The sequence below is a fragment of the Pteropus medius genome, unplaced genomic scaffold (assembly GCF_902729225.1).
Source record: "Pteropus medius unplaced genomic scaffold, Ma_sr-lr_union100, whole genome shotgun sequence".
Classification (NCBI taxonomy): domain Eukaryota; kingdom Metazoa; phylum Chordata; class Mammalia; order Chiroptera; family Pteropodidae; genus Pteropus; species Pteropus medius.
In genome coordinates, this window is record NW_024342647.1 from 1,406,083 (window position 1) to 1,431,332 (window position 25,250).

Sequence of the window (25,250 nt, forward strand, 5' to 3'; positions counted from 1 at the left end):
TAGTCAGTAGAACATTGCTTTGAGCCTTTTAAACCTGCATACCTTGCCCAGAAGCGTGTGTAAAGAACGTGCAGCAGAAAACTCTTGCACATACTTAGCATTGTCCATTCTATCTAAAATTGTACTCCCCAACACACACACGTGTAGTCCCTCCTCTCTTCCAACCTCATGTTTCCCTTTCCTGTATTGCTTTTCCTCTTTACCATTTAACTATCTCCTAATATGCTAGATATTTAACATAAGTTACTTATTGTATGTGTCCCCTCTGCTGAGATTTAAGGGGCATGAGGGCATGAATTTTGGTGTATTTTATTTACTGCTGCATCCCCAGCACCTAATATAATGTCTGGCACATAGTAAGCAAATACATATTCGCTGAGTGAATTAATAAATTCAGGCCCTTAGATCTGCATCTTTTTTTTTGTTTTTACCCTTTCAGTATACTACCTGATTCAGTCCCGCTTCTAGTACTGTGCTGTTTGTTTTTTCTTTTCCGTCTTTCTTTCATTTTTTAGACTTTACCTTTAGTCCTGTTTTGAGGCCATAGTCTTGGCTACTCCAGGCAAAGATTCCGTTTATCCATTTTATTACTTCAGGTAACCATCACTCACATCTGACCTCTACATCGTCTAACCTGGTATTGGATGCCCAAAGAACCATGTGTACGTGTGTTGGCGGGGGATGAGGATGCATTCAGAAATAAGTCAGATGTAAAACCGGTTCTTCTAGAACCTAGGTAGGACAAGTCATACAGGGCTGAGTAGGATAATATTTACTGATGAGAAATGTTAATGGGGAGAAATGTAGGTCTTGTAAACATTATGAACTATGTCAAGCTTCCAAAAAAGTATAAAAAGTAATTCGGTGAGCATTTCCTATATACCTACCCCTCAGCTTCATAATATCTGAATATTCTCCCACATTTGCTTTGGATTTTTAAAATTTTGAAGTAAAATTCTAGATATGATTAAAGCCTTAAGTGTCCCTCCTTTATCTCATTTTTTTCCTTTCTTACTCAGATGTAACCACTATTCTGAATTTGGTCTCATGCATTTAAAAATGTTCCCATTAAACAAAACTCATCTTTTCCCTCTCCTTATCCTAGTTCCTGGTAATTACCATTCTACCCTTTGTTTCTCTGATTTTGACTATTTTAGATACTGCGTATAAGTAGAATTATGTAGTAGTCTTTTTGTCACTGGCTGATTTCATTTAACATAATGACTTCAAAGTTCATCCATGTTGTATTATGTGACAGAATTTCCTTGCTTTTTAAGGCTGAATAATATTTTATTGTCTGTAAATCCTACATTTTGTGCATTCATTCATCTGTTGATGGGCATTTGGGTTGCTTCCACATCTTGGCTATTATAAATAGTGCTGCTATGAATAGGGGAGTATAAATATCTCTTCAAGACCTGTTTTCAATCCAGAAGCTGGATCATATGGTAGTTCTAGTCTTAATTTTTTGAGGAACCTCTATACTGCTTTCCACAGCGGTTGCACCATTTTACAATCCCACCAACAATGTGGTGTTAGCTTTTAATGGTACAGAAAGTAGTGAATGAGATAAGCGAAATCAGAAGGGAAGTAGGAAGAACAGGTAAATTCCACCAATGTGAAGATTAATTTCATTTAGTCAGAGTGTGCTTCTGTTAGATATTTTAGCTAATATTGCTTGCTTCTCTAAGACTGACAAAATAATTCTGAGATGCTCTAAATTAAATTACAGCAGGCTAGAGGATGGAAGGAAGAGAGAAGAGAGATTGATCAGTTAACAACTGTAGGGCAAAACCAACAAAAGACTGCTTACATTCCTGAATGTATGTTGAAACTTTGAATTAACTTCCAGCTGGCTATTTCCACAATTACATAAAGAAAATAGCCAGGCACCTCCGCTTCTTGCTTGTACATGAACTTTCTGGGACTGCTGCCCACAACCAATCCTGAAGAACAGACGCTGCTTCCTTACAGACTGCGCACCTTTACCACAAACTATGTACCTAGCCCCGCTTCACCTTCTCCCACCCTCTTTATCTATAGCCAGTGTAGATTCTTTCAAAACAACTTCACATCTTTCTTCCCGAAACTGTTTGCCGTCAACCCTAGGATGGTGAACGTGTTTGTCTTTTCCACCTAGCCCTGCTGCTGGTGGTTCAGACTGAATGCCCCAGGACCTGGTCCTTTTCTGGCCAGCGTTTGGCTCATTAAACTCTTTCTTTCAGAAAAGCTTTCGGCTGTGAAAGTTTTTTTCTTTTTTTGGTTTGTTTGTTTAACAGACTATTACTTCAGGAGAGGAGGAGGGAGCCAAATTATTTCTTTTTTGATTAATTTAATTAAAAAATTTTTTTCTGGGTACTTAATGTAATATATACATTTAATTGTGGTAACCACTTTATAATGTTATGTAAGTTTCAGGTGTACATTATAATTCGATATCTATATACAGTACAGCATGCTCACCACCAAAAGTCCAGTTTCATCTGTCACCGTACATTGGACCCCCTTTACCCATTTCGCCTTCCCTTCACTCCTCTTCCTCTCTGGTGACCACCAATCTGTTGGCTGTATCTATGAGTTTGTTTTTGTTTTTGTTTTGTTTTGTTTGTTCATCTATTTCTTTTTGTCTGTTTTGTTTTATATTCCACATATGAGCGAAATCATATGGTTTTTGGACTTTTCTATCTGATTTACCTCACTGAGCACAATACCCTGAAGGTCCATTCATGTTGTCTCAAATGGCAGTATTTCATCTTTTTTTTTTTATGGCTGAGTAGTATTCCATTGTAAATATACCACATCTTTATCCATTCATCTGTATGTGGACACTTAGGTTGTTTTCACATCTTGGCTATTGTGACTAATGCTGCAATGAACATAGGGGTGCATTTATCTTTTCAAATTAGTGTTTTCATATTCTTCAGGTGAATACCCAGTGAAATAGCTGTATCATATTGGTAGGTCTATTCTTTATTTTTGAGGAACCTCTATATTGTTTTCCATAATAGTTGGACCATTTTACAATCCCACCAACAGTGTGGTAATAGCTTTTAACAGTATAGAAGATAGTGAATGGAATGCATGAAATCAGAAGTGATATAAGAACAGGTAAATTCCACCAGTGTGGAGATATATTTCGCTTAGTCAGAGTATGTTTCCCTTAGATATTTTAGCTGACGTTACTTGCTTCTCCAAGACTTATTTCAGGAGTGGAGGAGGCAGACAATTTATTTCTTTTTTGATTTATTATTGACCACAGTTCCCTGAGAATTTCTGAGATTGTTAACTTCCAGTGGTGCCTTAGCAGTGATTAGGGGAAGTGTGAAGGTTGTGTTTTGTAATACTTGCAAACTTGAACAAGGTCTTTAACACCTTGGTGCTCAAAAATTCTCATTTAAAAAAATGAAGCCTGTATTCTGTTTAGACCACTTCTGACCATTTCAGTTTTCTTTTGAGGATCGTGTGTGTGTGTGTGTGTGTGTGTGTGTGTGTGAGAGTGAAGAGGGGTGATTAGGTTCCTCTAATGGTATGTACGAGAACAAGAGCGAGCAGTGGAGTTGGAAGAGAGGTTTCTTCTCTCTTGTGCCCTTTTTTTTTTTTAAATTTGAAGTATTACCCAAATGCTTAGTCATGATGATAAAGCAAAGAACTTCACAGCTTGCAGTGTAGAACAATGTTTATACTATATAAGTGTTTGATAATAGTGAAGAGTGGCAGGAGAGTGGGAAGGATTTGTCAACATGTTTTGAGGAGTAAGAGGATTAGATAGAGAACACAAAGTAAGATAGCTCACTTCCAGTTTGGAAAGAAAGTACTTCTTTTAAGTGTCCTTTGGAATAATTCAAGGCTCAGCTATTTTACTTGACTCATAACTCCAAATCTATTAAACTTTTAGCACTGCAGTCAACTGCAGACAGGTATATTTTCTACCTGGCAGTGTTTATTTATTCAGAAAGCAAAAAGACTTAATATCACTGTATAATATGCAGACAGGTATCTGTATGTTTGCACAAACAATCTTTACTTCTGCCCTAATTCAGATTTTCCCGTTAGACCGCTACAATAGTTTATCAATAAATCTGTCACTTCCAGTTTCCCCCCCACCCCTAATCCTTCCTTCACACTACTGTTCAAGGTAATCTAATCCCAGCTGGATGCCTTGTGGCATCTAATCTTGGGGAAATTACTTAATTTTTCTACGCCTCCATTTCCTTATTTTATTCCCTGTACCACCTTGTACCTACATTATAGATTCCTTGAATGTTTTTCATGTTTGTGCATGTAAAGTACTAAACAAACAAATAAACAATAAACTAACAAATAAACAATAAACAAACAAACAAACAATAAATATTAGTAGAGATGGTACTGTTGGCATTATTATTGTTTCTATTTTTGTTTTTGTTGTTTTTACTTCTGAAGCCCAATTCTGGCCACATCATTACTCTGCTCAGGAAATTTCCATATTTTCCTTCTGCTTACAGCTAACTTTTTGGGCATATCAGAATCACTTTTAAAGCTTCTAAAAAAATGCATATTCCTGAGTCCACCACCAGAGATGTCTATTCTGTAGGTGTATGATGAGCCCTAGGTTTCAGTGTTTTGCTGTGCTCCCCAGGCGATTTTGAAGCAGGTGGTACTTTTTTGGAGACTTATTCCGCATAAGATGAAGTGCAAACTCCTTAGACTGGAATTCAGAGCCCAGTATACCTTTCTAATGTGTATTTTCTTATTCTGTTCCTCCCTGTCAGTCTTTGTTGCAACCATAGTAAGTAGATTTTTCTCTATACTCACTCTTCCCTTTATACCCCATGTATTTCCCCAGGAGGGTATGGCATAATTGTGTGATCAAATGCATATTTATTCTTAGTAAGCCACAAATAATATGTTTAAAAATTGGCTGAGGATGATATTAAACTATAATATGTAGGATCAACTTTACCTTTTTTGAAAATTAGGAAACTATTCCTAGGTTATAACGCTGGACACCTTAGGATAATATTTTTATATTGACCTTTCCTCTTGCTCTCTATGCATGCCTTTTTCTGAATTAATTTTCCAGGTATTGCAATGAGCAAATACATAACTCTAGCCTTTAAATTGCTCAGCTGTGCTCTGTAAACAGAGACACTAAGGCAAATTTAGTCTCAACCTTAGAAGCAGTTGGCAGTACTTGAAGTTCTCTTCTTTTTCTTACCTTTTCTGTTCTATTGCTACAAAATCAAGCATTAATAAATGTACTTGGGGTAATTTCTTTTAGTGCATTCAGAAATCTCTGATGATCCTTTTAGTTCTGAATTCTTGGAATCTGTAGTAACATCTAAGGATGCTGCTTTGCTAATAACATTGCTTATAATAAAACGGGAAGATAGGGAAAAGGAAGGTCCAGTTCCAGGTATTTCCTTTGCCTTGTCTCCCCTAATTCTTAGAACACCCTCCTAAGTTAGGTATCATTATCCCAATTTTATGAAGTTGGACAGTCTATTTTTTATAATAATAATAATAATAATAATAGCTAAATTTAGTTGAATACACACTAGACACTATTTTACAAAAAGTCTTTACAAAGAAGGCATGAAATTTAGGATCATAGAGCTTATAAACAATGGTTTCAGTATTTAAACCCAGACCCTTTGACCTCGTAGACTGATCTTCTTTTGTTGTGGCCTGGAGCCAGATTTTAAGTTGTTCAAATTCATTTTCTATCTGCTTCCCTCCCTCTTTCCTCTTCATCTCCCCTTAAACTCAAAGATATATGAAAAATCCTGTATACAAGGAAGCTCATATAAATTCAAAGTTTGATAGAGCAGTTTTTCTTTCAAGCCTTATAAGCAGTATTTGATTAATTCTTTTAGTGCATTCTAAATTTAATAGGGGCCTGACAGAATAAAATGCCTTCTCAAAAAGTAAGCAATTAACTCTTATTAAATGGCAAAATTAGATTGTTTCATGTAAAGCCTCGAAAAATGTAAACAAATGGGAAAATAGTAGGACAAAAAGAAAAAAATTTTTGCCTAAGTTCAGGTAAGCAGTTTGGCAGTTTAGCACAGTTCATGTGCAGAATTTGTAGAGATACCAGAAATACTACTTAGCAGTGTTATTTTAGCTATGAGAATGCATTTAAATAAAACAGATCCCAAATATTAAATCATGAGGCCGTGTCTTTGGCTCTGAATAATATATTAAGACTCACCAGCCAAAAGTCTCTAGTTGAGAATTATATTTGTATCTTGAGCAACTCTTTCCCCTTACCCTACTGTTTATTAATCACTTGGCTTGTTGTTACTTGCTTACAAAGAAAACAGATTGACACCTCTCCCTGCCCCCAAAAAACCAACAAAAACCTGCATTTAACAGTACTAGGTGGAATTTCTTTCTATTTCGTTTCTTTTTATTTCTTCTTCTTCTTCTTCTTCTTCTTCTTCTTCTTCTTTTTTTTTTTTTTTCGAAACTTCTTTCCTTCCCCTCTTTTAAGGGAAGAAAGTTCTGGTGAAGTAGAATGAGGAAGGGGCATTGGAGTAAGACAAGCCTGGGGGTTGAATGCCGTCTCAACCACTTACTGTAACTTTGTGGTCTTGGGCAAGTACCCAGCTCCTCTAAGTTCTAGTTTTCCTATTTATAAACAACCATTGCAAGGTGTTGTGAAGCTAAATGGTCATGCAAGTAAAATGTCTGAGGAAGTCTGAGACATTGTAGGTAATAGTAAACGGTAATTACTTTTATTATCATTAATAACAAGGCTGACCTAAGGATTAAGATAAGCAGTTGTGTGAAACAGTTTGCTCTGTTTTACCAACACACTGTTGCGGTTGAGGAAACTCAGAATTATATCTATTGTTAGCCAGGTAAAATATGACCTTCAGTGGAAGACCTCACTCCATGTAACTTAAAAATAGAAGCCTTACTCAGAAGAATCAAGGGGAAAACCATTAGAAATAATAAGAGAGTTCATCAAAATGACTATGTATGTATTCCAAAAAAAATCTGTTAATAAATGTTACTAATTAGAAGAAATAATGGAAAAAAGATCACAGTTTTAATCACTACCACTAATGATAACAAGTTTAGAAATAATTTCAGCAAGATTTGTATGAAACTCAGACACATTTTTTAGTTATGAAATTTCACTGAGAGATATAAAAGAAGGCTAAATAAATGATGAGGCATACCAGTGCTCATAGATGGGAAAATCAAATGTAAAGCTACCAGTTCTTGATACATTAACTTTTAGGATAACTGGAATTATTGGAGGAAATTACATTAGGATTTTTTTTGGAGGAAATGTGGCATCAGAGTTCAGATGGAAACAAATAACTGTAAACAACTAAAAGAAAATGTAAAGAAGAGTAATACATTAGTAAAACATGTTCTAAAGCTGCAGTTACTAAACTTTTTAAAAAATTGTACAAGAATAGACAGATTAATAAATCAGAAACAGATTCTGTTGTAAAAAATATATTAATATACAATATAAAAGGAACTAGAGTTCACCAGGTGAAGGACATTTAGGTTATGTCCAACTCTTTTTGAATAAAAGTGCTGTAAACATTCACTAACACTTATGTGTAAACGTAAGTTCATTTATCTTGGGTAGAGATACCCAGGAGTGGAATGGCTGGGTCATATATTAGGTGTAAATTTAACTTTATAAGAAACTGCCAGATTGTTTTCCAAGCATTCTTGTCAGCAACATGTAAGAGTTCTAGTTGCTCAGCATCCTTGTCTGCACTTGCTATTGCCAGTTTTTTTTTTTTTTAATTTAGCCATTCTGTTAGGTGTAGTAGTATGTCGATATGGTTTAATTTTCATTTTCCTAATAAAAGACTCGAACATTTTTTCAACTGTTTATTTGCCATATCTACATTTTCTTTGGTGAAGTATTTGTTCAGACCTTTTCCCCATTTTGAAATTGCATTGTTTTCTTATGTCGTTTTGAGAGTCCTTTGTATATTCTATATAAGTTCTTTGACAGAAATGTGACTTGCAAATAACCTCCCAGTCAATGGCTGTGTTTACATTCTCTTAGTAGCCTTTTAAAGAGCAAAAAAATTTAACTTTAATAAAGTCCAATTTATAAATTTTTCTTTTGTGGATTTTGCTTTTGATATTGTATATAAAAGTTCTTTGCCTAACAGAAAGGCAATCAGATTTTCTCCTATTTTTTTCTTCTAGAGGTGTTACAGTTTTATATCAGGGTCTGCGATCTATTTTGAGTTAATTTTCGTATAAGGTGTGAGGTTAGGTTGAAGTTCAACTTTTTGCACATAGATGTTCAACTATTCCAACACTATTTATTGAAAAACAATATCTTTTCTTTATTGAATTGCCTTTGCACCTTGTCAAAAATTAGATGATGATATTTGCGAGGGTCTATTCTTGCGCTCTGTTCTGTTCTGTTAAACTTTGTGTCTATTTTTTCATCAATAACACATTGTCTTGATTACTGTAGCTTGATAGTAAGTCTTGAAATCAGTTATGGAGAATCCTCTAACTTTGTTATTCTTTAGCTATTCAAATTTCTTTGCTTTTTCACATTTATTTTAGAGTCACCTTGTGGATATCTACCAAAAAATCCTCCTGGGATTTTGATTGAGGTTTATCGAATCTGTAGATCTAATTGTTAACAGTATGTCTTTCCATTTATTTAGATCTTTTTCGTTTCTTTCATCAGCGTTTTGTAGTTTTTGGCATAAAGATCATACACATGTTAGCTTTATACCTAAGTATTTCATATAGACAAATGGCAAGAATCATCCACATTTTATAGATTGAAACACTGAAACTCAGAGTATTTAGACTTACTGAAGGTCACAGAGTTGATTAATTAGAAGCAAATTCTGGTTTTAAGGTGTCCTCAGTCTGCCTAGTGTTTTTTCTACTTGTTTTCATAGGCAGAAGTTTCTCATGGTAAAAGATGCGGACTTTGGAGTTATTCTGTTTGGATTCTAGTCTGTTCTTCATACTGGTTAGTTGTGTGATTTGTTTCATCTCTTTAAGACTCAGTTTCCTTATTCAAGGTACCTACCTCACAGGATTGTGGTGAAAATTAATGGAAACTATATGTATAAAGTTTCTAGTGTGATGTTTGATATACATGTAGTATACATTCAAAACTTTGTTCCTGTTAGTAGTAAAAGCTAGTTGTTACAGCCTTTCTCAGAACTTGTCATCTTGTCTCATTAATTAGATGAATTGTCTTTGAATTGTGGAAAACTGGCAGTGAGCCAGGGACAAGCACTAACAACATGGTTCATAAGTGTGAGACAGAAAAATTTCTGCAAAACCTGTGCCATGTTATCCCCCCTTTTTTGTATGTCTACCATAAAGTAGAAGTAATGTTTTGCAATAGTGAATTGTGATTAGAAATTTTAATGGATATATTTTTATTTTATAAAGTAAAGCTTAAAGCTTTTCTTTAAAAGTGATAGCTTTAAAACTTTCCATATCTACAAAGTCTGGTTTAACTCAAGGAAACTCATCAGCTTTAATATTAAGTTTCCCAGCTTTGCAAAGATTTGTGACCCTGCCCTGGCATAACATAAATGTGAAATGTAATTTGAGTATCAGTGTTATGCGAGAGTAAGACCTTTTATAAAAATAAAAACTCTGTGTTGATAATTCCTTTTCCCTAGAATGAGGGAGGCCTTTTTGAGATTTCTTTACTTTAAACCTACAAAGATGAAATATGAGCCTAATAAAAAGTACATTTTGAAATAAATACACCATACACTTAGGAAACAGGCTTATAGTCAAGACAATGTAATTTATTTATTTTTGTTATTTTCTATTCTTTTAATGCATAGGCAGAGGTTTGAATTAAGTATGGCTATTCTCAATTCTGACAATTATTTTTCCTTTTCTTTTCAATTTGAAAATCAGGAGAAATGTTATTTTTGTAGATGCTATCCTAGGTTTGTGAAAAAGGGTAAAATTTTATTTTGGATGACTGGATAAATTCAAAGTTCTTATACTCACATACATTTTCCTTATCTTCATTTAAATAGAGTAAGGTTTTTAATGACAAATCTCAAAGGGAAATAAATGTATATGAAAAAAGAGATGGGGACCTTATGAATCTTTATTTTTCTCTCTGTTTTTTTTCTTCTCCCTCATTCTACACAGGGGTAATTACAACCCAACTTAAGTTGGAGCCAAAGGGGAAAGAAAATACTCTACTTCTTTTAGTTAAATAGCATTTTAAATCCTAAAATGTTCCAAAACTTCTTATGTAATAATCAGCTAAAGCATTAATCAATTCTTACTATCTTAACTGTAACATTAGCTTTGAAAAAGACTGACATATGAGTTGGGTCCCATGTTGACTTTAGTGCCAGTGTCCAGCTAGAGCAGTATGCATGTGGCATACCAAGGCTTCCCTCTAGCTAAATTTAAGAATCTAGTCTAGTAAAACTTCATTGCTTTTTAAAAATTTTGTTTGTTTTTAAATTTACATTCAATAAAATTTACTCATTTGGTTTTTAGTTCTATTAGTTTTGACAAAGGCACAATGGAGTTCCCAAACAGTTTCGTTACCCCTCCAGATTCCCTTGTGCTGCTTCTTGGTCGTCAGCCCTTCCGCCCACCCTCAGTTCCCAGCAAAGCCCTGATCTGTTTGTTCTCTAGTCTCGTAGTTTTGCCTTTTCCAGAATAACGTGTAAATGGAATCATACAATATGTAGCTTTTTGAGTCTGGCTTCTTTCATTTAACATAATGCCTTTGAGATCCACCCATATTCTCGCACGCCAGTGTTTCATCACTTTTTATTGCTCAGTAGTATTCCATTGTGAGGACGCACCATGGTCTATCCAGTTTATCAGTGGAAGGACATTTGGGTTCTTTCCAGATTTGGGTGATTATAAATATAGTTGTTATAAACATTTGTATACAAGTTTTTGTGTAAACATAGGTTTTCGTTTTTCTTCAATAAATATTTAGAAATGGAATTACTGAGTCATATGGTAAAGTATCTTTAACTTTATAAGAAACTGTCAAACTGTTTTCTAAAGTGTCTGTATTGGTTTGAATTCATAACAGTAATTTTTGAAAATTTCAATTGCTCTGCGTCTTTGTCAACATTTGATATTATCAGTTTTGTTTCTTTAATTTTAGCCATTCTAATAAATGGGTACTTACTACCTCTTAATGTACAATTTCCTCTTTGGCTTTCATTCAGTGGATGTTGTTATAATGATTACACCATGTATAGAGAATAGAACTACTTCTGTCTGCAAGTCAGACCGTGGTTCTAACGCTCATATCCATTTTGCACTTAGAATTTGAATAAATAAATAAACAAATATTTATCAGAGCTCTAGATATATGCTCACTAAGTGGTCACGTTCTTCTGATAAAAATACTAAAGTGCAGTATGTGTCCAAATATTAAAAATAATATTTATTATTATGTTACTACCTATTTTGCATTGTACTCTGTCTCATTTAATTTTCAAACAATAGACCATAATTAATAGAGAGAGAAAAAAGAAGGAAAAGGAGAAGATATAGAGATAGAAGGTTATGCCCTAGGAAGTAGGAAGATGTGTTGGTCCATAAAGCTCTCAAAATATTTTATATTCTGGAATCAGCTTATTTTATTGTAACAATAAGCCCAAAAAACTAAATTTCTCTGTAATTTTAGATGACTTCTTAATATTGATTCACAAAGTAATTATGTTTTCCTGCTGAAGATACTAAAGTGTAATATGCAAATAGAAATGTAGTTTCCAAATAGTTCGAAGTCCTGGGCATAAACCCATTCTCTATTTTAAGGAATATTTGGAACAGTTTGAAAACTGGTGATACTTTACTAAACACCTTTTATAGATATAAAATAGCTTAAGAACAAAAGTTTACTTTTGAATACTTTGCTTACAGCTTATATTGATAATGTTTTAAAAATATTTCCAGATAAGCTTAAACTTCAATGTATTTTTAATATTTTAAAATTTGGTTATAAGATTAAGTATTGAACCTTAATACATTTTAAATACATATCTTCTAGTTTTTGCTACCTTGAGATTGAACAGAAGATACCATTAATATTATAGTACATTTTGTATGTCTTCTGAATATGAGAAAGAATGAAAAGTTTTGGAATAGCCTGGAGCAGTTTTTTATTCTTTCAATATTTGAAGATTTTGAAAAGCAGGAGTGAAATCATTGTTGAAGGAATAGAAAAGAGTCAGAAATTGAGTTTTGCAAAGGTCTTACCACAATTTTGCAAGAGGCTATAGATAGAATTTCAGGCTATGTTCCTGAACCAGATTCTTGTGTGTGCTCTGTATTAGTTATATTTACAAGTATTTTCCCAATATCTATGCAATACTTGTTTTGTAATCATTTTAATTCCACAACAATGCTGTTATCAACGAACATTTCTTTGTTCTATTTGCATTATGAATTGACTGAAGATACAAGTTTTGATTTTCTTATTCAAATCTTTCATTTATTGACTTTACAGGTTTTTTTTTTTTTTAATCTGTAAAAGGCTAACACACTGTTGTACCAAACAGCTTGAGTCTCCAGTTTCCAGACATCATAGTTAATTACAGAACTCAGAAAGGACTTCACACAGAGGTACAGAGAGACAGGACACATAATTAGGACATACTATCACAATTAATATTTTTCTAAAAACTCTCATCAAAGTAGCTGCAGATACCAAAGCACAATTAAAATTTGCTAGAAGATATAATGGACTTTTTACTTAGCAGAGACATAAAAGTTGGATGCAGAGTGAAGCCTACTAGGTGTATGAAAAGCCCCAAAGAAGTCTTTAGTATGTTCAAGGAAATAATCTCTTACCAGGACAGATGTTTGTGGACAAAGTACGGGTGGAGATGGTACTTATGGGACTTCTAAACAAAATTGCTCTATTTTTCCTAAGTGCTGAAAATTTTCATCTCTTGGTTTTGGTAGGAAATGTTTGAAAAGGTGCAGTGTTTGATATGAATGCAATGATTGTTTTGGATACTCTTGCACCAAAGTCATCCACTAAGTTTAAGTACTCAGAGAAAAATGCAAATTTATTTTTTTTCCTTTGGGACTTTGAATTTCTATTTTCTCACAGTTTGGCACCAGATTTTAGTTTCTTATTCTTCTTCAGGGTTCAAATCACTATATTTCATTGCTCTTCAGAAGCCAAAGAAAAAGAAATAACATTGCCAAAGATTGCAGCCTCTGCTAACATTGACGTTACTGTATTTCTCTGTAGAGTTTTCCTAAGGATTCTAGATCATTAAAAGGAAACCTACTTCTGAAATGACAGAGAATTTATTCCATATTTACTCTTAGGCAACCAAATGAGCTTTTTGGCATTTCATTCAGACTTTCTGTGATTAGCTTTTTATGTCCCCTTCATATTTTTTCATTCCCGTTAACATCTGTTAGTCATGTTACAGACTCCTTTGTACTTCTCTGGTGTCTATTGATTCTATCTCATTAAAAAAAATCAGCCCTTCATCTCTTGTCTTTGGCTATAGGTCCTTCCTACTGCTTCTATCAACTGAAATTTCCTTTTTTCTTTTTCATTTTGACAGCCTCCTAGTAAACTGCATTGTTTCTGCATTAACTCCTATCCGGTTCTATATGAATATCAAGAACTGTGAAGGCTCTTAGATTTTACTTTACTTACAAGCAAGCAAGTTATCCTGACACAACCTAATGGATGTTTGTGGTGCTTTACATTTATTACTGTTGCACATAACTATTCATTTAACTTGAGTCATTTCATTTGAGGTTGATCACTGGAATCGGGCCTCGAATCTGAGCTCCAAACAGGAAAGATGCAAGTGTTCACTGACAGTTGATATGCTTTGCTCCAGCTTCCTTTCCTTTGGTTAATTTGGAGAGGAATGTTAACACAATAATATATTCTCGTCTCAATACTGCAGCCCCCTTCCTGACACGAGGGTGGTCTGCCTTGCTGAAATATTTGTCATTCACCCCACTACTGTTAGAATGATTAGTACCACAGGTGTGTAATCAATAATTGCTGTTTTCATCCTCTCCGAAACCTCATTCTAAACCCTCTATTTTCATCATTGTATTTGTGGGCACTCATTTTGGTAATGTATGGAGGCCGGAATATATGGGGTACCCTCTTATTCTCTACTTATATGGCCTACAACTTGGATTTCTGAATTTCAGGACAATCTGTTTCCCAGACATTTTCCAAAACTGCCATGGCAATAAATTTAGTTCCAGGCTTTCAGATCTTGTCCACAGGGTGTAACAAAACTGTGGCCTATGAATCTGACATCTGAACTGTGTTTATGTTATTTTAGCAGATATCCCTTTCTTCCAGTGATTGTATTAATTATTGCAGTACTCCAAACCACTTCCAGAGTATGTGTCGGGGCTAAGTGTTATAGGTATTATATTAAATCCTTTACATACAAGAAAAGGCAAGGCTAGCTAATTTGCCTAAGGTCATAATGTTAGTAAGTGAGGGGGCCAGATATTAACCTGCAGCTGTCTGCCTCTACAGTCCATGCTCATAACTACTTTATGCCTCTTCAAATTGTTGTCATATGAGAGTTATAAGTAGTAGTTGTTATGGATTCACACTAGAGGCAATAGCATTAGAGTTTATGGGGGAGTAAATTTCAGCTGATTCTTGAAATGGGGGAAAGGTTTGAATATGTGGAGAGGAGAGAGCATTCCAAGAGGAACAGAATGAGCAAAGATTCAGAGATGGGACTAGAAAGAATATGTTCAGGGGATAATGAAGAAATTGAATTGACTCTGTAGAAATAATAACAAATGAACTTGTTTAGTACTGAAGTTTTATCTATTAGAACTGTACTGAAAAAGCCTTAGTTTTGTCTCAGAGTTCTTAGATTAAATGGGTTCTGTTTTTAAAAATGCTTCAAAGCTTATCTCATTCATTGGGAACACTGATTCAGATTTCATATGGAAGTACATTAGTAAGAAAATAATAGAATAAAATTCTGTCCTTAGAGTTTTTAAATCTGTTCATCTATGTTTTGAGCTAGTTCTGCCCATGCCAGGGTAATTTGGTTAGGTAACTTGTGATGAAATTGGTTCAGCAGAATGGGATGTTTGTTGAAAGTCTGCCAGATTTTGGAAGAAAAATGTTATTTTAAGCGTTCTGGTCATTTTTTTGGTGCAGTGAAGGTCTTGCCCATGAAGTTGTAATTGGCAAGTTTACAGACCACTAAACATGGCTTTCTTATTTATAAAAACCACACACACACACACACACACACACACACACACACACACACACACACACAACTAGAAATAATGTGAAAACATGTAATTCTGTCAAAGAAAAGTCATGCTTACATAGCCTAGTAAAAATAAGAATATCGATTGAGATTGGAAACTGATTGCTTTCCGAAGTTTGGGGCTGAGGAAATCTGAACTCTCCTCTAGGTTTTGTAACTAACTCACCACTCAGCTTGAAATATATCTAAAATAATCACTCACCTTTACAGATTTATTCATTTGGTATATTTACAAATTAGAAGAGGTGCGAAGAACAGGAGATAAGCTGATACGAAAATGAATGGAAGAAATGTGGGAGGTATAGAACTGGTATAGAGTTGGCCCAGTGGTAATATCTTTGTGGGATCCTTTCTTTTGATTTGTGTGGTTAAGCAGCTTGTGATGACATAAAGAATTTTGAAGATTAATTTCCTTTTCTAGAATTGAGAAACAAACTTCTTCAGAACCTTCTATTTAAGACTCTGGATTTGCAGTTACCTAGTAACTTTTTTTAAATCATCAACAATTACATTAAAGATTATTTTTCCGAGCTAAACTTTTATCAATATGATGCCATTTTGTATAGTGCCTTATCTACCCAGAAGTATAATTTGTATCATAGATTTCTCTAGGCTTTTTAAACCTAGGTTCATAGCTATTTTGGAATGGGGGCTATTCCTAAAGTATGTACAGGGTTTTATTTTATCTGCAGTTGATTTTAACTACAAGTTTTTGCATATGTTTGCAAAGTCTCATGTTGCTACTGTGTCAGACTATGTTGAAAATACTTTCTTTCTGATAAAATGAATATAAACAATAGCAAAAACCAAATCCTAACTGACCTTTAAATGTACCTGCATTAAAAGGCTAAAGGCAAGGAGTAAATATTTCCATCCAAAGAACTGTTTGAAATGAATCTAAAGAAAATGTTTGTTTTCTAAATCTTTTAATTTGGGAAAGAGATTCAAATTTGGGAAAGATTAAAATTGTGATTGTTTTTAATCCACTGATCGGGATGATCTTGTAAAATTCCTCATCTGGGCTTTATCTCATCATTTCCTTAAAGTTTCAATTCTCTATTAATTTCTTCCTGAGAAGGATATATTAGCTTATGCTTCTAGCTGTAGCACAATCTCGTCTGACCTATATAAGTTATCACAGTAAACCATCTGAGCCTTAGGCTTTTGCAGGTATACAATGGGATTATTTATTATTTAACATGTCATTTCCAGCATGTGCTCTCACTGTCATATAGATGAGCATAGGCCCTGCCTTTGGAGATTTCCAGTCCAGAAAAACTGACCCCCACACATTGGAGATTAGGGTCAAAGAGCTAGAAGGTGAAGAGTACTGGAAAGGAAATTGAGAATAGTCTTATAATTATGAGTGATACATAGTTTTATGTACTTTACTGCATATATTTCCCAATTGAAACTAAATGAGCTAGAAAGTGAATTCAAACTAGAATTTATTTTATTCATCCTCACAAAATTGTCATGAACATCTATTAAGAAAAATAGTTCATTTTATTAAGAAAGCATTAAATCTTAATTAATCTAGCTTTCCTTCTTTCTTTTGCAGAATATGTGTGTAACTGTTCCGCGGTAGGAAGCCTGGATGTGAGTCACTGCAACCAGACCACAGGGCAGTGTGAGTGTCAGCCAGGTTTTCAGGGGCTTCACTGTGAAACCTGCAAAGAGGGTTTTTACCTGAATCACACTTCTGGGCTCTGTCTGCCATGTGAATGTAGTCCATACGGAGCCCTCAGCATACTCTGCAACAGGTAAGCAGTAGGGGGTAGAGGTGAAGTTAATTTTATTTTACCAAGAAAAAAAGGCTCTTACTTTCAAGGACCAGACTGGCTTAAATAGAGGGAGAGGGGCCATAGACTTACACAATATTTAATATACTTTTATTTCCTCATTTTGTATATTATATTTAATGTCAAGACTACAAAGCTTCTGATTTATGGACTTAGTTCTTCAGAAGCACTTGAGTCACTAGTTTTGCTTTGTGATAGTTTCTTTAAATTTCATGGAAAAAAATGATTGAGAAAGCGGTTGCTTTCTGGAAGCAATAACTTGTAGGCATTTCCAGTGGAAATGTTCCTGTTACATTTATTAACATACCATTAGAGTTTCGGGAAACATATTCATTGGTTTACTTTTTTCTCTTATCAAAATTCTAGAACCGTTTCTTTGCACATTTAAGGCTTAAAGTTGATAATATGTTAATTTCTTTAGCTACTGGGGAAAAAAGACTGGTTTCACTCTGTGTACCAGCACATTTTGGGGGACCAAAACTAGATTAAGCAGGAATTGTCTGAAAATTACCTTTAAAATATTATGTTATTTGGAGGTGACTTAATCTAGTAGAACAGTGCCCCAGAATCTGAGGATTTGCCTTCTACTATACTGAAAGTAATTATTCTTTGACCTGATATGAGGCCATAGCTTTTTGGATCCCAAGTCAAAAGCTGAAGAGATGGTGTTATATAAGGAAAATAACACGACCTTTAGAATCAGTCTAACTCGAGTATGGATCCAAGGTCTACACTTAGGAGCTTCACATTTTCTGCAAGTTATTTCATTTCTCTGAGCCTCAGTTTCTTAAGGTTGTTGTGAAGGTTAAATGAGTAGCATGATATAAAATGCCTAGCACACGTCACTCAATAAATTCTGGTTTGTTTTAATTTCAAAAGAATATTGTTGGCTTAATGAGAGAATATTTTTAAAGAACACTTAGCTCCTGGACACGATTCTGTAGTGTAGCAGTTAACACGTTTGCTTTACAGGCAGAAGATCCTGGGTTCACACCCTAGTGGAGCCACAGTCCATGGTGTATGGCCATGCCACCCTGAACAAGCCTGATCCTGTCTGATCTCGGAAGCTAAGCAGGGTCGGGCCTGGTTAGTACTTGGATGGGAGACCACCTAGGAAGGCTGGGTGCTGTAGGCATAACTTAAAAAAAAAAAAAATTTAGCTCCTTGGCAAAAAATGTACTTTATACTCAGCGGCAGATATTTTGTATGCTTTATAAATCATAGTGTACTATTTTGTACAATATTGTATAATATTGAACTTTTAAAAATATAGAAGTGAACTTGATTAAGGAGTTTATAATTTCAAGTGCAACAATAATAAATTTATGATGCTCGATTTGTTAAAGTAGTTATTTGTCTTCATCCTCAAAACTCCTTTCATGTAGATCATTCTATAAAAAAGATTTCAAGTGGCAGAAAAAGAATTCCAAATTAGGTCTTCCGATTCCAAGTCCAGTGTCCTTATCACCCTGCCATATGGCCTTTATAATGACAAAACTGATAATTTCTGTTATTTGAAATTGAGAATATAGTAGTTGTTTACCATTGCTCACTTTACTCCCCCAACATGCCACACAAGTTATATTCAGAAGGTTCATGTTTCTTACCAATTTAAAAGATGTGATTTGTTCACTCTGGTATCTAATGGCATATTCACTACTTCTTTTAGAATAAGAGTCTGCAGACACATTTGCTTTGACTACTTTTAGAGAGATAGAAAAGTACTTCTAGGCCAAACTTCCTCAATGGAAGAGAAAAAATAAGGAGAGGATTGAGAGAATTTTAGAAGCCAGGAGAAGAGGGAAAAAATAATACTAATATTTATATAACATCTTACTGTTTTCATAGGTCTCTTACAACTTATTTCTGATTTATATTTTTCCTGACAGTTAATGTCATTAAGTGACATAGGCTAAAACACCATTCGAAAACAGGTAGTAACTATAAAGTAGTGGAAAAGTGCATTGGACTACTAATTTAAAGGTCCAGGGCAGGGGTCTGTAAACTACAGCCCATAAAACAAATCCAGCCCACTGCCCGTTTTTGTAAATAAAGTGTCATTTGAACACAGATGCACCCATTTGTCCACCCATTATCTATGGCTGCTTTTGTGCTGCAGTGGCTTAGGTGACTAGTGTTGACAGAGATGGGATGGCTAATAAGCCTAAATTATTTATCATCTGGCTCTTTAAGACTAAGTTTGCCAACCCCTGGTTTAGGGTTCCAGTTATGGTGGTTATTGCCAGCTAACCATGTAGCTTTGGACAAGTCACTTTACTTCTTTTAAGCATTTGTCTTTTCATTTGCAAAGTGGTTTTGTCTTAAGGATCAAGCAAGATAGCACATGTGTAAATTTTTACAACCTGACTTGCTAGACAGACAATAAAAATAATAGGAATCAGTTGTTGAGAATGTGCTGTATGCTAGGGCACTGCTAACTGCTTTATGTGCACTATTTCCTGTAATCATCACAAAAACTCTCTTGAGGAGACTACTATTATTTTACCACTTTGAATATGAGAATTTTGATGTTTAGAAGATATAGTTAACTTGTCTAAGTTTACACACTAAAGCTGCCATTTAGCCCAATTGAACACATGTAATAAGCAAATGTTTATTCTGTGAAGCAGAATGACTTCACAATTAATGTTTTTTCTAGTAGAAAACCTCTTGATCTTTAATACCCAAATATCCTAGAGTGTACTCATCTCTCAACTTATTGTGTTTTGGCTGATATAAGAAAAGTTTGTATTTATGGCCCAGAAATCCAATAAAGCCATATACAACATTTAAAAAGATAATATGTGGAAATTCTTATGTTAAATTCCCAATATAATTGGTAGAATGTCACATGTGGGCAATTTGTAAAATGCACCATATGTCATCAAAGAGGAGGAGCAGTATGTTATTGTAAACCATAGGGATTGTTTTTGGTCAGGAAGTAATGTTTTAATCATTTTACATCCTATACTGGGATTTATTTCTTATGTATAGGTGCTTTACTATGTTTTAGTTACACTGTAGAAAGTTGGTTAGTGGTTTTGGGTGACGTGTAATTAATTATAATTTTTCATTTAAAATATTGAGAAATAGGTTCTTTATTAGCATTTCATACAGAATATCTGATTTTCAGTAATGAATGATTGCTGCTAAATGAGGTACAAGATACCAATATTATCGTTATTACCTAGTCAACATGGACTCTTTTCTATGTGTGCCCGATAGGTTCTATTATCTTTAGTAGGTCTTTTTTTTTTTAAATGAATATCACATGATTTTATATTAGCTGCATACTATCAAAGCATGTTGATTTTTTATATCCTATATTGTCATTTTCTAATTGAAATCTGTAAGAATCTCATTTTCCTGTCAGCCCTCATAGGTAGGTGATGGCTGTTTTCTCTCTCTTGCTCTTCTTACCTCTGGACCTGGAGTTGGAATAGATTTCTTCCTTGCTCCTCATTGCCATTCCCAGAGTGGTCTCCCTTCCTCCTTCCTAAAAACCCCATCTTCGAAGCTTATAGCAACAGGCTGTGCTGTTATGCCTCCTTCTTGCTGTTCCCTCTCCTAGGCACTAGCCTGTATTTTTCACATGGCTCACTGTTATTAGTCTGATACTGTGTCCGTCGTAATTCTGGATAATTTCATTGTCTGTAGAAGATTTTAACAATACTTTGGCCTTTCAGTTTGTTAACCTCTCTTTCAATAAGTTTTCTTGCATGCTGTAGTTCTTCATTGTCTTTGGCCCCAAAGATAAGCATATTAAAATTTAAAAAATAAATCTATACTTCTTTTCTATGGGTTACTGCAAAGTAATGTTTAATTTAAAAAATTTTAATAATATATTTCACAATGTCAGGCAATTTGTCAGAATGTGCAGTATATCACAAAAGTCACTTGAAAACCTGTACTTAAAGGACGTCTTTAGAAGGAACGCTTGTGAACTCGAAATCCAGCTCTAAGCACTGCATTTCTTACTACCAGAAAGGAAGTTCAATTGACCTGAGACCAAAGGAACAGGAATGGGAAGTTGCAAAACTATGTGCTTTGGCAAGAACAAATGGTATACTATGAGGAAACACCTCTGTGTTCTGCTCTGCTATAAATTATATGCCGATGAGTTAAAGGAAGAAGGAAATTATAGGCAAGTAGTGTGATATGTAGTGAAAGGAAGCAGATCCAGAAATTAGTAGATTTCGATTCCATTCTTGGTTTAGCCACTTACTAACTATACAGCCTTGATTAAGAGGTTCGATATTCCTCAACCTCAGTGTTTTCATCTGTAAAACAGGATTAATGCATGTACCATAAAGGAGTTTTATGAGGGTGTGTGTGTGTGTGTGTGTGTGCGTGCATGCACGTGCTTACATTGTGACTGGCACATAGATTTGGCTTTATAACTCCCTGGGAGTTGAATCTGTTTTTTTAAAAAGTGAGGAATATAATTGGTGATTCACAAACAAGGAGAATTAAGTCAATCAGACTTGGCTATGAGTAGAGATTGGGGTATTTGTTTTTGTTGATAGGTGAAAGAGGGAGTTGTTCATTCCAACAGAAAAAAAAATATTTAGATTATTTTCTTCTATTTTCATGAAGAAACCTATATTCTATATTTTAGAGTAATAATAATAGCTGAAATTAATCGAACATATGCTAAGCACTATCCTAAACCTTTTGTACAAGTAATTCATTTAATCCTTATAGCTACCATATCAAGTTGGCATTATTATTATCATCATCATCATCATTATCATCATCATCATTATTCTCATTAGCACAGGAAAAAAAATTCCAAGTTAGGTAATTTGCCTAACTTACAAGTTAATAGCCAGGAAGTAAGATTGATACATACTCTAAACCCAGATTTGCAATCTGGGTTTAGAGTATGTATTTCTATCTACTATGCTGTATAGCCTTTCTCAAAATCTCAGATACTGAGCGAAGTGAGTATTGTAAGAAGCTTTGATGCTGTGCTGCATACTATTTGATATTTTGTAAGACTTTTTTTTCTGGTTATACTCTGATAATCAGACTCTGAATCCAGTGTACTATATAGCTCATGCTACATAAATAACTTCTTGATAAGGACCAATCCATTTTCGCTTAGCAGAAATTGAGAACATCATAGGATCAGCCCCTCAATGAATAATTATCGACTACAGTATCTATTATTTTGTCATCTCTTTTAGTTGAATCTCTTTTGTGTTGAAAAGTGAGGAATAGAATCACAAAAGAGAAGTAAAACCTTTGGAGTGAAAACAATATCACTTTCGTGCTTATCAAGAAACTTATAACCTATGCCAGACTCAAATATACAAAACTACTAATAGCCAATACAAAACAGTTTATAAATGTATGCCAGGTTTCTAAGTAGCATAGTTTAGAGTAGGAAAAGAACAGAATAAGCCGAAGTAATAAAGAAAGACTTTCTAGAGAAGGTGGGAACTAATATGTGCCTTCCAAGTTATGATTTGGGAAGTTAGAGAGATGAGAAGAAGACTTTATCAGGAGGAAAAAACCATGCAAATTCAAGTGAATTTTATAAGATTATATAATGAGATGAGAAATCTGATCTCCGAACACCTACTCAAATTCTCTTCTGTTTATCCTCCCTGTTCTCTTTTTTAAAATAAATAAAAGTAGAAAAGTAGACTCAGTTCTGTCCTGTTTCTCTCAAACATCTAATGTCCATGGAATGAACAGCTGGCTTTTTAAAAATTCATTTCCCTTTTCTTTATGCCCATATATTTCAGTGGGAGTTGTCCCAGTGAGGGTAGAATTTGGCTCCAGGAGCCAGATGTGGGTTGAGCAATGTCTTTGTGTTCAAACACAAAGTCCTTTATGTACTGACAGATGGCCACCCCCTCACATCACCATTGGTGTTCCAACCTGTTTAATTGGGAAGGAGTTGGTCTACAATATCTTAACTTTTCATTTTTGCTTTTGGAATGCATTTCTAATGTTTTCTTGATTTACATTTGGACATATGCTTAATAAATGAATGGAGAAGTTAGATAGCATTTTATCTCAAACAGATGCTTAATAAATGAATGGAAAAGTTAGATAGCATTTTATCTCAAACAGCAATATGCCTACTGAGAGCCTGAATTTCTTAATACAACCTGTAAAATATTGTCAGGGCTGACTTTATATGTAGGCAATTATATACAGATTTGAGATTTTTAAAAATGTATTCATAGTAGGTTAGTAAACAAGGTGCATCATTTTAGACTGTATAAGATAGAAAAGAAGTTCTGTAGTAGTATAATATCCTTTCCATACAATCTGTGGTTGTGGCCGTACAGTGTACTTTAAAATATTTACTACTTTTCATTTTTAATTATGGGACTGTTCCTCAGGACAGAGAGCAAAATTTTGCTCATGAAGTAAACTTATGTTGAAATAAATGTCAAAGAGAAAGATGACAAAATCTCCAAGGCTCATGTTCACACAGGGCTGTGAAAATCATCTCTTGTGTAATAAATGGGAGTAAGAGCTGCTTATGTAAACTTTTATTTATTAGTTTGCCTGTAATTCTGAGAGATCAAGGAAAAGTTATTTGATCAGTAGGTACAATTAACAATTGAAGAAAGCTTTGTCATTTTATTTACTTGTTTCACTTAATAAAGACATTGCATTTGCCAATTATGTGTCAAAGACATTATCCCTGTGCTCATGGAATTTACTGTCTAGAGGAAAGATAGATAGAAATGCAAACAAAATATGAGTATTCATCAAGGACACAGGCTATTCAGGTAGGTCTTGAGAGAGGAAGTCGTATTTAAATTGAGATTTAGAGAATGAGTAGAAGTTTGTATGAAAGCATAAGACATCTTTAGTAGATTGCAGGTGGCTATTTCTTGAAGGCAAGGAGCACTCGGTAATGGTGGAGAGAAGGGGTTGAAGGAGAGTGGGGAATAAGAGATGAAACCTTTGTCTATTTGTATCTCTAACACCTACCACAGTGCCTGGCATAAAGTAGACTTACTAAATACTTGATGAATTAATAGAATGAATGAATGAAGAATAAATAGAGGCAGGCCATGAAGGACCTGAAGTGTCATGCAATTAGTTTTTCCAGTGAAAAATATTGAGAAAGGAGTGACATCAGATTTGCATTTTAGAAAAATTACTCTGATGGATAGAGAGAGAGTGAGCTCTCGCAAGGAGACCAGTGAGAAGACTATTGTAACAATCCAAGCAAGAGAGGTTAAAAGCCTGATCTGAGGCTTTGATATTTGCATCAGCAATGATGTTGGAGAGGAGAACCAATGTAAGATATATTTGGAAGATAAACTGTACAGGACTAAATAGTTGATTATATGTATAGTATGTATAGAGTAGGGAAAGACAGAGAGATAACTCCCATGTTTCTTTCTGGCTTGGGTACATGAGTGAAGAGATATTCCATTAATGGGATAAAGAATAAAGGTAGATAGGCAAGTTAGAGGGACATGATGATGTTAGGTTTCAAACATGTTCAGTTTGAAGTGACTGTGGGACATACAGTAGCATATACATGGCATGCCAAAGTCAAGAAATCTCTTAACTAGCATTTTCTTACACTATTTTAGAGAAAAACAAAACAAAGCCTTATAGCTTTAATTTTATTTAAAAATAACTTTATTTTATACCCCAATTATTATTCTTCCAATTATACCAATATCTAGTTTAAATTACCTTTTTTTTTGTATGCTGTATTATTTTTTCCTTGAAGATAAAAGTTTAAAAGATAGCCATCTGGGTCAAAAGCAGGTAACTCACCTCAGCCTTTGTCCTATCGTAGTTCATTTGTTTCAATAAATGTTTGTATAGTACCAAATGGTTCGTCTTAGAAGATATTTTAATCACATTGTACCAATTATCTTGTTAAGTTCATAGCAAAACAAATTAGACTAAAATTTTAATGTTAATAAATGGCCAGACAGGGGCTTATTCAGAAAAAGGCACTGAGTACATTAAGGTTTAAATATAAATAATGCTATTACACTTTGGAAAGCTCTTTATGTTTTTCAGAGCATTTCTATTTTAAATCCCCCATTTAGTACAGGGCCCTCCTAGTCTTCTAATTATTAACTATATATCAGCTATAGTCAACTGAATGAAAAAAAAAATACCCCTCTCCCCCAGCTCTTGGTGACCTTTGTGAACATTGACATAGCATGTCTCAGCAAACTGATGTCGTTGCTATGAATCG

At 34.4% G+C, this 25,250-nt stretch overlaps 1 protein-coding gene and 1 pseudogene across 1 annotated transcript in view; both read left to right on the forward strand.

Annotated features, from left to right (window-relative positions):
- Positions 1-25,250, forward strand: part of MEGF9 (multiple EGF like domains 9) — a 91,009-nt gene that overhangs the window by 22,654 nt on the left and 43,105 nt on the right. Inside the window, exon 2 of the mRNA XM_039866754.1 lies at positions 16,813-17,014. Coding sequence (XP_039722688.1) covers positions 16,813-17,014 — 202 coding nt within the window. The remainder of the gene's footprint in view (positions 1-16,812; positions 17,015-25,250) is intronic.
- LOC120605842 (uncharacterized) lies at positions 18,070-18,188 on the forward strand (annotated as a pseudogene).